At 36.9% G+C, this 16,742-nt stretch overlaps 1 protein-coding gene across 4 annotated transcripts in view; it reads left to right on the top strand.

Annotated features, from left to right (window-relative positions):
* Window positions 1-273: 273 nt before the first annotated feature.
* KLRF2 (killer cell lectin like receptor F2) overlaps window positions 274-16,742 on the top strand; it is a 32,790-nt gene continuing 16,321 nt past the window's right edge. Inside the window, exons 1-7 of one of the 4 annotated variants that reach the window (XR_004728558.3) lie at window positions 274-311; window positions 1,214-2,158; window positions 3,700-3,771; window positions 7,606-7,701; window positions 11,075-11,122; window positions 15,420-15,568; window positions 16,134-16,246. Coding sequence is in view for 3 of the 4 variants with exons in the window: in XM_078338309.1 (XP_078194435.1) it covers window positions 2,107-2,158; window positions 3,700-3,771; window positions 7,606-7,701; window positions 11,075-11,122; window positions 15,420-15,568; window positions 16,134-16,246 (530 nt within the window). In the remaining variant the exon portion in view is untranslated. Of the gene's footprint in view, window positions 312-1,213; window positions 2,159-3,699; window positions 6,721-7,605; window positions 7,702-11,074; window positions 11,123-15,419; window positions 15,569-16,133; window positions 16,247-16,742 lie in introns of those variants that run through there. The other 3 variants (XM_078338310.1, XM_054237973.2, XM_078338309.1) reach the window with 3 other exon arrangements.

Here is a 16,742-nt window from a genome sequence, read left to right as displayed (position 1 = left end):
ATGTGTAAAATACATTTGTATTAAGTCTTGAGGGATCCTAGGGAGGAAGAAAAGGGACACTTCTGTGTCAAGTTTGTGGCTGTTGCTCTGTGTAGTAACAACCTGCCTCCCCTTACACCTTCCTCCCCTTCCAGCAGCTTCACAGATGGTGGCTGATGAGTTAATGCAGGAAATGCATGGGGTGTGGTCAGAAGTCCCTTTTCCCTGTAGAACACCTGTGAGTCATGAAAGATTCCAGATGTAACTTTTCCCATCGTCTTGTGCTTCTCTTCTAGATGTCAGCCAGGAACAACCTCTCTCCCTAATATCAGGTAAATCCCAGTTCATTCTCAATCTGTTTTGACTCTCATTTTCTGCCTAGGAATTGATCAGTTCCCCAGTGGCTTCTTATCAACACTTTCCTTTCAGGAATTGATAAATGCCACTGCTCCAATGATACAGGCCATCTTCCTGCAACCTTGACTCTGGGGCCATGAGCAGGGCAACCACATTGAATGGCAGAGATGCTTGGCTTAGCTGACAACAGGAGTGGGTTGACCTTCCCCCAGGCCGCGAGTGCCTGATGGAAATGACAGACAAATGGGCAGCGTCCTCATTCTGACTCCTCCTTATGCTGAGAGCCCCTCAACTTCTTCCTTCTCCCCCAGCCTTCCACTCCAGAGTTCTATGGCTTTGCTGGAAATGCAAAGAAATTATTGTCTGGGTCCCATTTTCATGTGTTTCCCCACTCAGCTGTGTTATCACAGCTGATAAAACTGCCGCACTATTTGGTGAATCCTTTGTGGGCTTTTACTCTCTCTCTTCTCTCTCTTTATACTTGTTTACTTGGGTCTTGGGGCCAGGTGCCCAGGCATGGAGTTCAGTCAGCAAGTTATTGAGGCAGCTGGGATCATAACTGGCTGCTTGACTGATGTTTCTCTTCCTTTTATATTTTTCCCCATCTGGCGATTCTGACATTTCAAAGATCTTTTTGTAAATTTTTATTTTTTGGCTAACTTCTAATAGACATGCTTGTCCTAGACACAAAGAAATGAGACTTTTCATGAGATATGGGTGAAAGGAACTCTGCCTATGAAAGCCTTGAGTAAAAGGGATGTTAGTGGTTGTCAGGCACGTTCTGGGAGAGAGGGACAGTGTGCTAAGGATAGAGAGGTATAAAGGGAGGAGGTTCTTCTATCACTGAACTTGGCTCTTCTGGTGTCACTTCACACAGATGGAGGAGACTCAAACCAGAGCTCAGAGGAGAAGCCTCAGAGACCACCTTTTGGAGGACACCCACCTAAGCCCCCTGCTGGTAATGGAAGCCAGGATGATGGGCCTCAGCATAGACCACCTCCACAAGAAGGCAACAAGATCCCCCACCTCCTCCAGGAAAGCCACAAGGACTACCCCCACTAGGAGGCCATCCCCAGAGGCCTCCCCCACCTCCTGCTAGAAAGCCCCAGGGACCACCTCCATTTCCTCAAGTGGGAAGACCACCCAGATCTCTTCAGGGACCACCCCCCAAGGGACCGCCTCCCCAAGGACCACCTCCCCAAGGACCACCTCCACCTCCTTAAGGGGGAAGACCACCCAGATCTCTTCAGGGGCCACCTCCCCAGGGGCGGCCTCCCCAAGGACCACCTCCTCAGGGGCCGCCTCGCCAGGTACCACCTCTCCAGGGACCACCTCTACATCCTCAAGGGGGGAAGACCACCCAGATCTCTACAGGGACCACCTCCCCAGGGATCTCCTCCACTTCAAGGGGGAAGACCACACAGATCTCTCCAGGGACCACCTCCCCAAGGACCACCTCCCCAAGGACCACCTCCACCTCCTCAAGGGGGAAGACCACCCAGATCTCTACAGGGACCACCTCCCCAGGGATCTCCTCCACTTCAAGGGGGAAGACCACACAGATCTCTCCAGGGACCGCCTCCCCAAGGACCACCTCCCCAAGGACCACCTCCACCTCCTCAAGGGGGAAGACCACCCAGATCTCTACAGGGACCACCTCCCCAGGGATCTCCTCCACTTCAAGGGGGAAGACCACACAGATCTCTCCAGGGACCACCTCCCCAAGGACCACCTCCCCAAGGACCACCTCCCCAAGGCAACTGGAAATAGATGCCATACTATAATCCCATTCAGGAGAAGACTGTGAAAGACAGAAGTGAAGGTAAATCTTCCTAATGAACTGAAGTTCGGGTGATATGTCTGGTTGTTCACCTGACAGGAAGGATAAGCACTCAGAGAAGTAATCTAAATTGTCTCGTCAGAAATTAATAGGTGAGATGCCTTATCAGAAACTCAAAAAGAACAAAATGCAAAAATTAATGAGAAGCTAAGAGGTACATATAGAGATCATGCAGAAAGGACACGGAGTGTGTAAATATTTATTCCCATGTACATACTCACAAGTGACATCCAATGTTGAGGAGGAGATTGAATAACCAGGTGGACACAACATGTGTTGTGGGAAACAGTCACTTTCCCCAGATACTATGGTGTTTAATCAATGAATTGATATTGAGTGGCCATGTAGCAGAAACAGAACCATTAGTGCGTGTGTGTGTGTGTGTGAGTTGTGTGTGTGTGAGTTGTGTGTGTGTGTGTGAGTTGTGTGTGTGTGTGTATGTGTTAAGTAATATATATACACATATAATAAGGAATGTGGTTATGGAGGCTGGTAAGTCAAAACTCTGCAAGTGGGCGTGGACACACCGGGTACCTAGGAAGGCTCGTGTTTCAATTCAAGTGCAAAGTCTATTTATTGTCTATAGAATCAGGAAAAGCCAATGCAATGTCGCAGATAAAGTCTGAAGGCCATTGCTGGAGAATTCTTTCTCACTCAGGGAAGATAAGTCTTTTTGCTCTATTCAAGCCTCCAATTGACTCCATGAGGCCCAATCACATTACAGCAAGGCAAATCTGCTTTACTCAAAGGCCACCAATTTAAATAAATATGAATCCCTTCCGAAAACACCCTCACAGAAATAAGCAGAATGATGTTTGATCAAGTATCTGAACTCTTTGCGGCTCAGCCAAGTTGGCACAAAATAAACTGTCACACCTACTGAAGGAAAATGTCAGGCATTTTCTGAAAAACAAACAAACAAATTAAAAAAGTTAAATTCTTTTAAAGTGATTTCTATTTTCACTAACTTGAGACTTGCTGATTATTTACTATTTTGTTCCATCTAACCATTGTTATTTGGAACCTACAAGTCAAATATGTCCCAAATAGCAAAATGGCTATTTTAACTTTTTTTAATTTAAAATTTGAATTTTTATTTACCTAGAAATTTGTTTTGTTTTGTTAGAGATTATTTGGTTTATTTTATTTTTTCTCTTACTTGATGATAAAAAATATGAAGGAAGGAAGTACATCTATCTTGTTCACCATTAAGTTTCTAATACACCGCATGCAAATGGCAGGTACACACAAGTCCATTTGTTGGAAAGAGTAGAACACACTAGCTAACTTTATGTTGAAATACACAGAATTATAGCCAAATATTAACAAGCTTATGTCCATTTTCATTTACCAACACATCCTGTGTGGTTTTAGACATCTAAGTCTGAATAAATTTTGACTATTTTTGGTCTTCCTTTTAGTCTCTTTTGGTATCTTGTGCTTAAGAGACATATCCAAGGTCGAGATTAGTTTCTATTTTCTTTGTGCTCTCTTCTGGATAATAATATATTAAACATTTGAAGAGATGGAGAATGAAGATGGATATATGATGCTGAATTTCAAGAATCATTGTAAATCCAAGCAGAAATCTAAAGGTAGGAATATTGCCCCCCAATCCCCCCATTTGGTTTGAAATTGCATTATTCTTCTAGGAAGAGAATTATCTATGAATATTTTAAACATCTTAAAATTTATCATAAGAAGAAATATAAAAATGGTCATAAATTGTCTGAGATAAATTATTTAGATTCATGAAAGCATCAACAATAAAAACACAGCATTTTCAGAGTCATGAGGTAAGAAAAATGCTAATATGATGATGTATAATCCTGCGTGTTGTAGCATAAGAAAGAGTATAACTTTCAAAGGAAAGGCTGAAAAATTGTGTTTTTACAGAAACTTCCTCCTACAAAACTTAAAGTTTATAGAAACACTTATCTTGGTATGGTATCTATGAAAACATGTTTCATGAAGTTGCCTATTACAGTTGGAAGGTAAGATCTAGCGGTGGTGGTGGGAGTAACAGTGGTCCTGTAGTGTTTTACAGCTTAAAAAAGCATACATATATTAGTTTTAATTTTCATAAAAGCTCTATACGATTTGTAGAACAATCTACCAGGAATGAGAGAAGAGGGAGAAAAAAAAAACATTAATCTTTGCTCCTTAGGGCTGCTCTGTGGTTGGTTTTTGCTTTTTAAGGTCTGTTACAGGTTCTATAGACAAGTTTGATAAACAACATGCTGGTGCCTGAATTCAATTTGTCTAAAAGGAATTTTGAAAACAATCTTGTTGAAATAGTCAAGACCTAAGTTAAGATGACATAGGCCAGAAATTCAGAATTACCAGCCACAGTGGCAGTTCTGCCATATGTATCGAACATTCTGGCGTACTATCTCATTTTATATCTAGCAAATGCAACCCCCCCCCCAAATGACACTTTTGTCATTATCTGAAGACTCAGGATCTTTTTGTGTTTTAATATAATGAAACAAATGTTTACTTTTTCAATAGTAACTTGCTTCCATGCAGCAAAAGCTAGTACCAATGGTATTAAATTGACTGAGTCAGGCCAGGCACAGTGGCTATTCCTGTAATCCCAGCACTTTGGGAGGCTGAGGCAGGTGGATCACCTGAGGTCAGGAGTTCGAGACCAGTCTGGCCAATATGGTGGAACCCTGTCTCTACTAAAAATACAAAAAACTAGCTGTGTGTCATGGCACATACTTGTAATCCCAGCTACTTGGGAGGCTGAGCAGGAGAATCACTTGAACCAGGGAGTGGAGGTTGCAGTGAGCTGAGATCATGCCACTGCACACCAACCTGGGTGACAGAGTGAGACTCTATCTAAAAAAAAAAAAAAAATTGAGTCCGACCCTATAACCCACAGACTAAATGTACAGCTCTGGGAAGAAGCATTTAGTCTTCTTAAATCTCAGTACATTGATTTATAATAAGAAAAATCTACCTAATGATGCTTTTAGGTGGATGTTACACTAAATTTACTATTTTGAATCTGTAAACTACTTTTTTTTTGGGTGGGGGAGGAAGGCAGGAAGGAAGGGAATAAGGATGGTAGGGAGGAAGGAAGGGATGAAGGAAGGAAGGAAGGGAGGAAGCGGGGAGGGAGGGAGGGAAGGGAAGAAAGGAAATCAAGCAATGAAAGAGACATTGCTGACCTGGATCTAGAGGTTTACAAGTTGATTTCTTTTTTTTTGAGAGAAGGAAAGAAAAAAAAAATAAGTAAAGGAGAGGAAGAAAGAGGAAGAGAAAGAGGGAGAGTAAATGGAAATATTGCTTTATTTTGAAAAAAATTGGGTATTAATAATGGCCAATCAATGTTTCATTTAAACTAATGGGTAGGTGTGATGTGGTATTGACAAGAATGTATATTTTGTGTATTTGAAGTGGAGAGCTCTATAAATATTTATTAAGTAAACTACTTTTTAATACACAAATATGTACAGAGACTTAAAATCTGAGTATTGATGCGTAAAATATAATATCCATTTAAATTATGAATTAAGGATAGGGGCGGGAAAATAAATTGGGCCAGAAGGTTACTGTAGGCATGTTTGTTCTTGTCATACATTTGCTTCTAAGCTTCCTTGTTATTATTGAGATAAGGGAAGCCTGACTAGTTGTTCAATTCACATCGTGTATAAGATAAAGTGACATCTATTTCTTAAGATAGATATAATTAATCTTGATTCTAATTCAGAAAAAAATATAAAGCACATAAAATAATACAATTATCGTTCTTGCAATAGCAGCATTAAAAGATTTTGAAGGGCAATTTCTTCATATAGCCCCATGTAAGCCAATGGCATGTAGCCTAGCATTGCTAGGACAGGCCAGCATACTGTGCTTCAGGCACTCAGCTCTCTGTTCACTGGCTTGATGTAGTATGTAAATCATGGCTCACATAAAAATATTAATTTTTGATCTATTAGGTTTTCTATAAATCTTCTTTGGCAAGAACTTTAAAGTCTCCCTCCCTGGCGTGTATGGAATATGCACTTGTTCTTTATTACCAGTTAACCGCCGAGCCATCTACCTATGACCGGTATTTTCTCATAAAATTACGGAAATGCGTTTTGGTGATTTTCAGTTAAGTAGAAGTCTTTCCATATTTCCTTGAACAGCAGAAATATCTACAGGTAGGAAAAAGAAAGAAACCTATTTTGGACTTAGTAGTACAGACAATTGAGTGGTAAATTTCAAAAGGTACACTACATACAGTAAATTCTCTGAGTATATGCTATAGAGCTAATCAGATGCGGTAAATCCATAAAACCTATGGAAATAAGGCATCCACACAGTAATTAGATATGGGAAACAGCACTTTTATTATGACGTAGAAGACGCGTTTTTTTGTGAAATGTACAACCAAGATGATGAAATTAAGGGCCTGCTTATAGATAAAATAATAAACACTAGGGAATACTTATCAGAGTATCTCAAATTACTTTGCTTTCTCTTTGACCACTAGCCTGGCAAATTGACTGGAATGATTCTAGACTGAGATACTAATCACATGTCTGCAGGTAAAAGGAACCTGTCATAATTTTGTGAAAAAAGTGTATACATCTAATTTATTCAAAGCTGCTAATATGTAGAAGAAAGTAGATAAAATTGAAAGAGGATAATAATAATATATATATATATATATATGTTTCTGTTTACCCTCTCTAGAGGTTACTTGTTTATTCATCTGTAAGGAAACTATTCTTGTCAACTCTAATGCAATGAAATACTATAGCCTAGATTCCTTATAAGTATCACTAATTGGATCTAATACTGCCTAGGCTGAAACTGATTCCTGTCTAGAAAGCCAAATCCAGAAGAATATAAGGTATTACATGTATAAGGCGAACTGAATGTGAATATTCCCAGAACAGTGACTGGCGTATACTAGAACTTTAATAAATATTTCTTTCCCTCTTTTATTTCTTACAGTGAGTCACTAAATTGAATAAAACACATCATTGTGCCTGACATAGATGTATATTCTATATGTTATTCTTTCTATATAATTTACATATATAAAATAATGTATTATACACATTTACAGTGCATATATTTATATTTTATATATTGATATGTTGTAATAAATATATATAATTTATATAAATATATATCATATTTATTTGTATGTATACTATATGTGGAATTTAAGACATCATTTTTAGGTATTCAAAAGCACCACCAAATAATTAACAAAGCCATCTCAGTTCAATTCAAAACATTAAATAATAGTAGTATCTCCTTAGCTTGGGATTATTGACTTTTTAAAATTTTCATTTCCTCATAAATTCTAATGATATATCCAAAATGATGAATCATCTCTGTAATAATGAAACAGAAAAATGTTTATAAAGTGAAAAATCACAAGAATTAAAAAATTCATGAAATAAAATTCAACATTTCAGATTTCTTCCTATGTCCACGATGTTACTGTCTTCTGCTCATGCTTGGATGCGTTGGGACCCTTATTTTCATTATGACAGTGACTGACCTGTTCTGGCGTGAGTAATGAATTTTTATTTCTTTGAACATTTTCAGAAGATAAACATTAATCCTTCATTCCTCTTAATGCCAAGATAAGATATACATTATAGCCCAAAATTGGTAAATTAAACAGACCAGCGGTATATGTCATATTATAAAATTATATTACATTTAAAAAATTAAATGCTTAAATGCAAAATTAGTATTTATTCTGCATCTTTCCTTATAAAGAGTCCTCAATAGAGGTTGACTTTATTATCTTATAATAAAAATTTTGTAAATTTTTTTTTCTAAAAGAGTATATGCTCATTGGTATCACTTTGTGAGATCACCATTTAAATAGTTTTTCTAAGTCCCCTTTGAAAACCATTTTAGGTAGACTTCCAGACTTTTTTCTTCCTGAAGTGGTATTTATATGTGTATACTGTTGCTATACTATTTGAACAACCAAAGAAATTCATAGTTTCTTTGATTTTTTTGTCTTGCTTTTAAGGCTGTGAGCTAAAATGAGTACTGTCTTACATATAACATGATAGGAAATGGATTTTGGGGGCTTTTGAGATGAGATTTCCAAAAATAGGTGAGAAATCTCTTTTGAGATGAGATTTCCAAAAATACCCTAAAGCAACTTCTTTAGGGTAGAAGATTCTTTACTTCTCAGTAAGAAGTATTTTTTGTATTGGGCAATTGGGCAATTTTGTGTTTTTCCTAATACAACAAGGGAAAATGTCAGACTTTTCTCAGACCACATATATATTCTACTTAATGTATTTTTTTCTCTGAATATCAATCATACACCTCAAATATGTTCAATGCTATATTGAAATCAATTACTAATAATCTGAACATGCTCACTTAACATTCAGTGTTAAACAATTATTTTTTAGTTCTTATGAATCTATCTAAGTAAGTATTGCTTTCTGTTAACCAGAAATTCTAAGAAGTTGAATTCACTGTACTAATTATAATGGCTTTAAAAATGCTCCTAAAGTTTAGGAGTGGATAGTTGCTTGTTAGACACTGAGTGTGATCTTTATAAACCAACATGCTCTTTTGTAAATCAGTTTTCTCTTCAACAAAGTATAAATGGTAAAATGACATAAGTGATGCAATTTTTTTTATAAAAGAAATGCAATTGGGAAGAAATCAGTAAAATTTGACATGTTGATAAATTACTAGTCAGAAAAATATTTTTTCTAGCCATATATTTTATTCTAATAAATTAGTAACAATTACAATATGTGTGTTTCAATAAAATTTGTCCTTGGATTTTGACCCGTTTAAAATTTTCCATGTCTTTCAGTCAAAATGGAGTATTGACCATGAATATTTATATCTCCTCTCTCCCAAGAATCTATCCGTAGAACAAGAAATGATAACAAAATAGAATAAATTAATCAAAGCACATAGAATGGAAAGGGGAGAAAATTTTAAAGAAAATGAAAGCTGGATAGAATAATGCTATTGGAGAGAACCTTAGTTAAAGCGTTAAAGACAGCTGCAGTGTAGATGGAAGCTGTTCATTATGGCTAAGCTCAGTCAGGGCTCCATTTCAGAGAGGAGAGTCAGAGGGTAAACGAAGGTCTAAAACAAGCTAATTCTTGAATACATACAATGCTTATTGGCAATTAAATTTAAAAATAAAATAACCTTTGAAACAAAAAGAAAAATGAAGCAAAGTAATTACGTGAAAGACTTTCTAAGCCATGCTCTTTTAAATTGGTGCTTTGTCAATCTGTTGGTCCATTTACACAGTGGCTTTTGCCCCTATATCATGCAAAAAATAAATAAATAAAATCAAAGAACTCTCTAAAACAGTGAGATATATAGATAGAGCTAGCTAGAGCTCCTGATTTATGGACTGTTGGTTGGTGCAATAAGATGTATACCCCTTTGTTTTGGTTCTGGAGTGAGAGAGGGGAGTAGTGTATAGGTCTACTATGTAGCCTGGCTATTTCTTGTGCCCTTTCTTCTGAAAATTCATGGTAGCTAACCAAATATCCCAGAGCATAGAGAAAAATGTCAGGGAAAAAACCCATAAATAAATATAAGAGGCTATCTGAGACAGAAAACCAAAATTCACCTGTTTATCCAGGAAGGTCAATAGCTCTTTTAACGAGTTTCCAGAAGAAGAAAATAAGTGGAAAAAAAAAGTAGACATAAAATAATGAAAAAGTAATTAAACCATTTTTCAAGAGTAAAAGGGAAATCAAAAAACTGAGTTTTCAGCTTATAAGAACCCACTAAGTTCAGGACACCAAAATAGATAATGCATAGAAAGAGATGACAGATAGATAGATAGATGATAGATAATTTCAGAACACTATGAATAAAAACATAATCCTAAAGGAAAGTTTTACATAAATAATTAGTTTTCCCCCAAAGCAAATTAGCATCAGTTTTGCATTATTATTTTTTGAGACAGAGTTTCATTCTTGTTGCCCAGGCTGGAGTGCAATGGTGCTATCTCAGCTCACCGAAACCTCTGCTTCCAGGATTCAACTGATTCTTCTGCCTCAGCCTCCTGAGTAGGAGACTTACAGGCATGTGCCACCATGCTGGCTACTTTTGTATTTTTAGTAGAGACGGGGTTTCTCCGTGTTTATTGGGCTGGTCTCGAACTCCCGACCTCAGGTGATCCACCTGCCTTGGACTCCCAAAGTACTGGGATTACAGGCATGAGCCACCGCTCCCAGCCAGCATCAGATTTTTAAAAGTACCTAAAAACACTCTACTGCACCAATATCTTCAAAGTTATTAGCAATCTTGATTTTAACTTAGATTTAAAGTAAGAGTAATCAGGTAAATATTTTTCCTAGTCATTCTTTCGGAAAAACAACAGCAAAAAAGAACATGGGAGGTGGGTGGCTAACTTTAGATAGCATGAAGCTAGCCCCAGAATACAATTAAAAGACTTTTCAAATTAACAACTGGTCTGTGTTCCTAGCCAGCAATGAATTCTGTCCATATGAAAAAAAACTGTAAATAATGTAACTAGGAAGCTGAAGGAACTTGATGATATGGTCAAAAGGTTTTTTTTGGTCTGCAACAAGGATAAATAAGATCAAGACTAGGTGCTGGAGCTCATACCTGTTAAGAACATCAATTTAGAAGACCATGAGAAGAGAAAATAATATACAAAAATGTAACATCATATATGAAGTCTAAGATTGCACATATTATTTAGAATTGTGATTTGCACTTAACGGAGTAAAAACAGATACAGTGAAAAGTAGTTGAATCTGGGGAAGAAGAGTGGACGCAAAGGAGAAGAGAAACTCACCATTTCTATTAGTGTGCCTCCATTTTGTGCTGGTATTTTATTCTCATGTATCTAGATTGCTTTTAATTTTTAATGTTTCTCATATCTTTTCTTTGCACTGAGTACAGATAAAAAAATGGATTTCTCTCAGAATGTAAATATCAGCAGTCTATCAGGTAATGCTCTTTTTGTTTGTTACGTGCTACTCTTAGGGATAAATGTAGTTTTGACTTCCCTCTTCCTGCATTCACTCATGTTACACACTAAGCCAACAGCTCTGGTGAAGAAAGGTATGGGACTGAAAAGGACATCCTCTTCCTCAGTGCCACTGCTGCATGTCAAATGGTTGAAAGGAAGGAGGGTTATGGTGATTTGCAGAGGAAGAAAATAGGGTTTTTTTCTAGTGAGTCATCAACAGGATGATAGTGGATTTCCTGCCATACATAACTTGCCACATATTTATCAAGCAGCCAATGATAGGTGTGGTGTGTAATGGCTGTGGGCTGTAGTGGGAAGCGTGTGGGCTTGGGATAGACCTATCTTTGAATCAAGAGATTTCAGCCAAATGGTCACATGAATTTAGGCAAATTAAACATTAGTTTTTTAAATTTTCAAATGGGAATATTATAATAATAACTATATCACAGAATGTTTCATGTAGATTGAACAAACTGTGATGATTAATTTTGTGTGTCAACTTGGCTAGGCCATATACCCAGACGGTTTGTGAAATACCAGCCTAGATGTCACTGGGAAGATATGTTTTAGATGAAATTGGATTTTACATTTGTAGATTTTGAATGAAATGGATTATCTTCCATAATGTGGGTTGGTCTTATTCAATCAGCTGAGTCTTAGAAAAACTACTAAGGTCTCCAAAAGAAGAGGGATTTTGACCTCCAGACTGCCTTCAGGCTGAAGATATAATACCAATTTTTCCTTTCAGACTGAAGATATATATCAAGTTTTTAACCTGATGGCCTGTTCTATACATTTTGGACTTGCCTGCCCCCCCAATTACATGATCCAATACCTTAAATCTCTCAATCTCTCTCTCTCTCTCTCTCACACACACACACCATTGGTTGTGGCTAAGAACTCTGACTAATACACTAGTACAGTGTGGAGGCAGTATAGTGCAGTGGATAAGAACATAGGCTATACATAAAAAAGGATGAGTTTCTGCCCTTTGCAGGGACACGGGTGAAGCTGCAAACTGTCATTCTCAGAGAACTGACACAAGAACAGAAAACCAAACAGCACACGTTCTCACTCATAAGTGGGTGTTGAACAATGAGAACACATGGACACAGGAAGGGGAACATCACACACTGGAGCTTGTTGGGGGGTGGGGGAGGTTAGGGGAAGACAGCAGGGGGTAGGGGGATTGGGAAAGGCTAACATTAGGAGAAATACCTAATGTAGATGATGGGGGGATAGATGTAGCATGCCACCATGACGTGTATTCCTATGTAACAAACCTGCACTTTCTGCACATGTATCTCAGAACTTAAAGTACAGTAACTAAAAAAGAGAAAAAAGGAACATAGGCCGTAGAACTAAACTAGCGGGGTTAGAACTTCAGTTCTGATATTTATATGTTGTATCAGTACATAGAGTTAAACAATCTCTATATACCTCAATTTCTTCATCAGTAAATTGGGGGTAATAATGACACCTACTTAATAAGGTTTTATTTTATTATATACTTAAATTTTTATTGTATAAATATAAATGAAAGTAGAGTGAATTATATAATAAATCTCCTTGTACCTGTTTGAAAGGTACAATATTTCCATCACCACATCAATATTTTCCATCTATATCTCCACCATCATCACTCCCCCAAGCTAGATTATATTAAAATAGTGACTAGATCTCATACCATTTAATATTTAAATACTTCTGTATGTGAATCTTATAGCTAAAGATGCCTTTTGCTATGACACAATCACAATATCACTGCAACTCCTGCATTTGGTTTTGATTGGTGTATAACAAATTACCACACACTCAGCAGTTTAACAACATATACTTGTTACCACCCAGTTCCCAAGAGTTGGGAGTCACGGCCCAGTTTAATTAAGTCCTCTGTTCAGGGTCTCACAGGGAGTGCGGTGTAGATGTGATGCCGGCCAGACAACCCATATTTCTAGAGCTGAGGTTCCTCTTCCAAGCTCTCTCTTATGGTGTTGGAACAATTACGTGTGGTTGTTGGATACAGGTTATCACTTTCTTCCTGGCTTTCATCCATAACTCCTCTAGGCTTCTGGAGACCTCTGTATTTCTTTGCCATGTGTCTCTCTCATACACCTTCTTGAAACATGGAAGCTGAATTCTTTAAAGGCAACATTCTCTCTCTCTTCAGGGAAGGCTTCAGCCCTCTTTCACTCTTTCAAGGATTTACATCTGATTAAGTCAGACCTACTTGGGATAATCTTTCTATAGATTAACTCAAAATCAACAGACTGGGGACCCTTCTTTTGTTTTGTTTTCAAAATCCTGTCATCTTGCTATCTAATATAACCTGATTATGTGAGTGACATTTCATCATATTCACAGTCTTACCCAGAGTCACGAAGGAATTACAAAGGTCATGTGCACCAGAGGCTGGCTCTAAGGGGCCATTTTGGAATTCCGTCTACAACAATTCCTAACAAAATTAGAAATAACTTCTTAATATCCTCTAATAGTTAGCATTAAATTGTCTTTCTTTTCTTTTCATTGGATTTCTAAGAATTATAATCAAAGACTTTAATTGCATTTGGTTAATATGCCTCTTGAATTTATAGATCATTTATAGAATATGCCTCTTTTTATTTAGAGATCCTTGTCTCCTCCTTTTGTTTGTTCTTTGCCATTTATTTGTCAAAAGGTAGGTCATGGTTGGGCATAATTTTTTATATTCTGATTTTTCCTTTTCATACTTACCTGGTGTCATTTAACTCTACAAAGTTATTTTAAAAACTGAATGTAGATAAGGTGCTTAGAAACTTGCCTGGCCCGCAAACTTGTATGTGTATGTTGTTATTATTATGTAAAGCCTCTAAGAGAGTAATTGATGCAAAGTGCTGTTCAATAAATACTTTTCTCTATTTTCATCCTGTATTTCTTCTTCTTATAGAAGACAGCACTTAAAGCTGAGTCACCCACAATAACTCTTTTGGACGGTTAGCCTCCACACCATGCCACACTGATTGTTTGGAGCATTTTAATTGTGTTTTGCAGCACTGCAGTAATACTGCATTGACCAGTCTGTCAATATCGACATAATAAAATTATTTCATCTAAATGACACCTTCTCACTAATAATCGTGAATAAATATCCCCTCTCAAATTGTAACTTGAGAGGTATATTAGAGGTCATTTTACACCTTGTAGCAAACAGCTATGTGTTTGTACAACTGAAATTACAATTCAGTTATCCTGGATCTTTTCACAATTTTTTTAAATGATAATTTTTTCAGCATTGGCAACACTTGCCCTGATATAGCATGTATTAATGAGTTAAGAATATACATGAAGTTTCATAAATCTATATTTAGGTCATAATAACCTCCTTCAAGTTATACCTGCTCAGGTTACTTTTTAAAGCTTGGATGGACATATAATTTAATTTCCAAAATTAATTTTTAAATGAAATTTTAGGCTTATAGTTGACATACTAAAATATTAACAATGAAAATATTACATGCTTTAACTTAAAATATTTAATCCAACCATTCAACATTCAACAACAATCGTTTATTACATACAAAGTGTTGAATGATAAGAATCCAAAGATGAATATGATGGTCCCCCCTCACAAACCTTTCAATCATGTGGAAGATATGGAGATGTTTACAAGTGACTAGGATGTAAACTATTTGTCCTTTGCTTTAGCAAAGATATCATTTATGATACCTAAGTGTTGAGTTTTACAGACAGCAGAAATTGACTGGTTCAAGGCTTCCTTTTTGAGGTGGAAATATAATTGTACATTAAAGAAAAAGTTAGCAGGTAAAGAAGGAAGAGGAGGCTATTTAAGACTAAGGTAACAGTATGAATGAAAAGCACAGGAGAATAAATACCCAATGCATCAGTAATTGTAAGTAATCTCACAGACATGAAATACAGGTTGCAAAGACAATCTTGAAATGTCAAAGGACTTAGAACCAGATAGTGGAAGAAATTAAACAATAAGCTTTTACTTTTTCAGTTGGTAATTAACTGTCAAAAAGGTTATAATTTGCTTCCTCTGATTATGGGGATCAGAATCCACAAAGTTTGTTCTCACCTACTCCATCATCCAAAACCCTGTCCAACTCCAGGAAATAGACAGGTTAGTAAATTATTCTCATTTTATAGAACTGCTTCTGTCATGACAAAAAATGAGTTGGAAAAATCTATTTTCGAAGAAATCACATTTGATAATATTTACATCTTCCCAATTGGCTATAAAGTTTAATTAATTTTCCCCTGTGTTTTCTTCAGGACATAATTATTTGTGCCCAAATGACTGGCTGTTGAACCAAGGGAAATGTTACTTTTTTTCAACTTCTTTTAAAACGTGGAAAGAGAGTCAACGTGATTGCACACAGCTACAGGCTCATTTACTGGTGATTCAAAATTTGGATGAGCTGGTGAGAAATCAAAAACAGGATCTAGCTGCACAAGGAAAACTTGCTAGGTGCAGGTTCACTGTCTAGGAAGCACGGGAGGGGCTGGGCGCCGTGGCTCACGCCTGTAATCCCAGCACTTTGGGAGGCCGAGGCGTGCGGATCACGAGGTCAAGAGATCGAGACTATCCTGGCCAACATGGTGAAACCCCGTCTCTACTAAAAGTACAAAAGATTAGCCAGGCGTGGTGGTGCGTGCCTGTAGTCCCAGTTACTCGGGAGGCTGAGGCAGGAGAATTGCTTGAAATCGAAAACGGAAGTTGCAGTGAGCCGGGATCGGGCCACTGCACTCCAGCCTGGCGATAGAGCGAGACTCTGTCTAAAAAAAAAAAAAAAAAAATGAAGAAAGAAGCATGGGAGGTCATTGCTTTTGAACATGCGTTAGCCATAAGGTAGTTACTATTGTTTATGAAAATGCTAATGTATATAAAATATATTTTATTAATGCCTGGCACAAAGATTTACTCTGTAGAAGATATCAAAATTTGTTTAAACAAATGAATGAATAAATAAACCATTTTCTCTGCAGAAGTTCATACAGAACAGTTTAAAACCTGGGTATTTTGGTTGGATTGGATTACATGTTACAACCCAAGGAAACCTATGGATGTGGATAGATGAACGCTTTTTAGTTCCACAATTGTGAGTAGTTATTTGTAAGGGAGGGGTGATAATGTTTATTGATAGAGTTATTTATAAAATTACGCTTCCTTACTTTCCATTCTTTTTGTCCTTCTTTCTCCATTTTCCCTCATCTTTAATTTTGTTTTCTTTTTTTTCCTTTCTAGCTCTCTTTTTTCCTTCCCCCTACCTTTTGTTTTTTTACTTCTTCTCTTCTTTTATATTAACTGATTTCGAAAACCGGGGATGGAAAGCATTTGTCTCCTGGCATTTTAATTGTCCAAAATTCATAATAATTTTTAAATTTCTAAACTGATTTAAATCTCATTTGAAATAATATTATGCAAATCTTTTTATGTGGTAAATGCAAAGACAAAATTCGCCTGTAAATAAAAGCAGCTGGAATATGTAGAAAGGTCTAAAGTTGAAATCAGAAAACATGAATGAAAAAATTTTGGCCTTCAGAAATTCAGCTAAACATGTTGATCTTCCTTCCTTCCTTCCTTCCTTCCTTCCT

The sequence above is a fragment of the Callithrix jacchus genome, chromosome 9, assembly GCF_049354715.1.
Source record: "Callithrix jacchus isolate 240 chromosome 9, calJac240_pri, whole genome shotgun sequence".
Taxonomy (NCBI): domain Eukaryota; kingdom Metazoa; phylum Chordata; class Mammalia; order Primates; family Cebidae; genus Callithrix; species Callithrix jacchus.
Note: the sequence above shows the minus strand (reverse complement) of the source record. Positions and strands in the feature narration are given on the sequence as shown.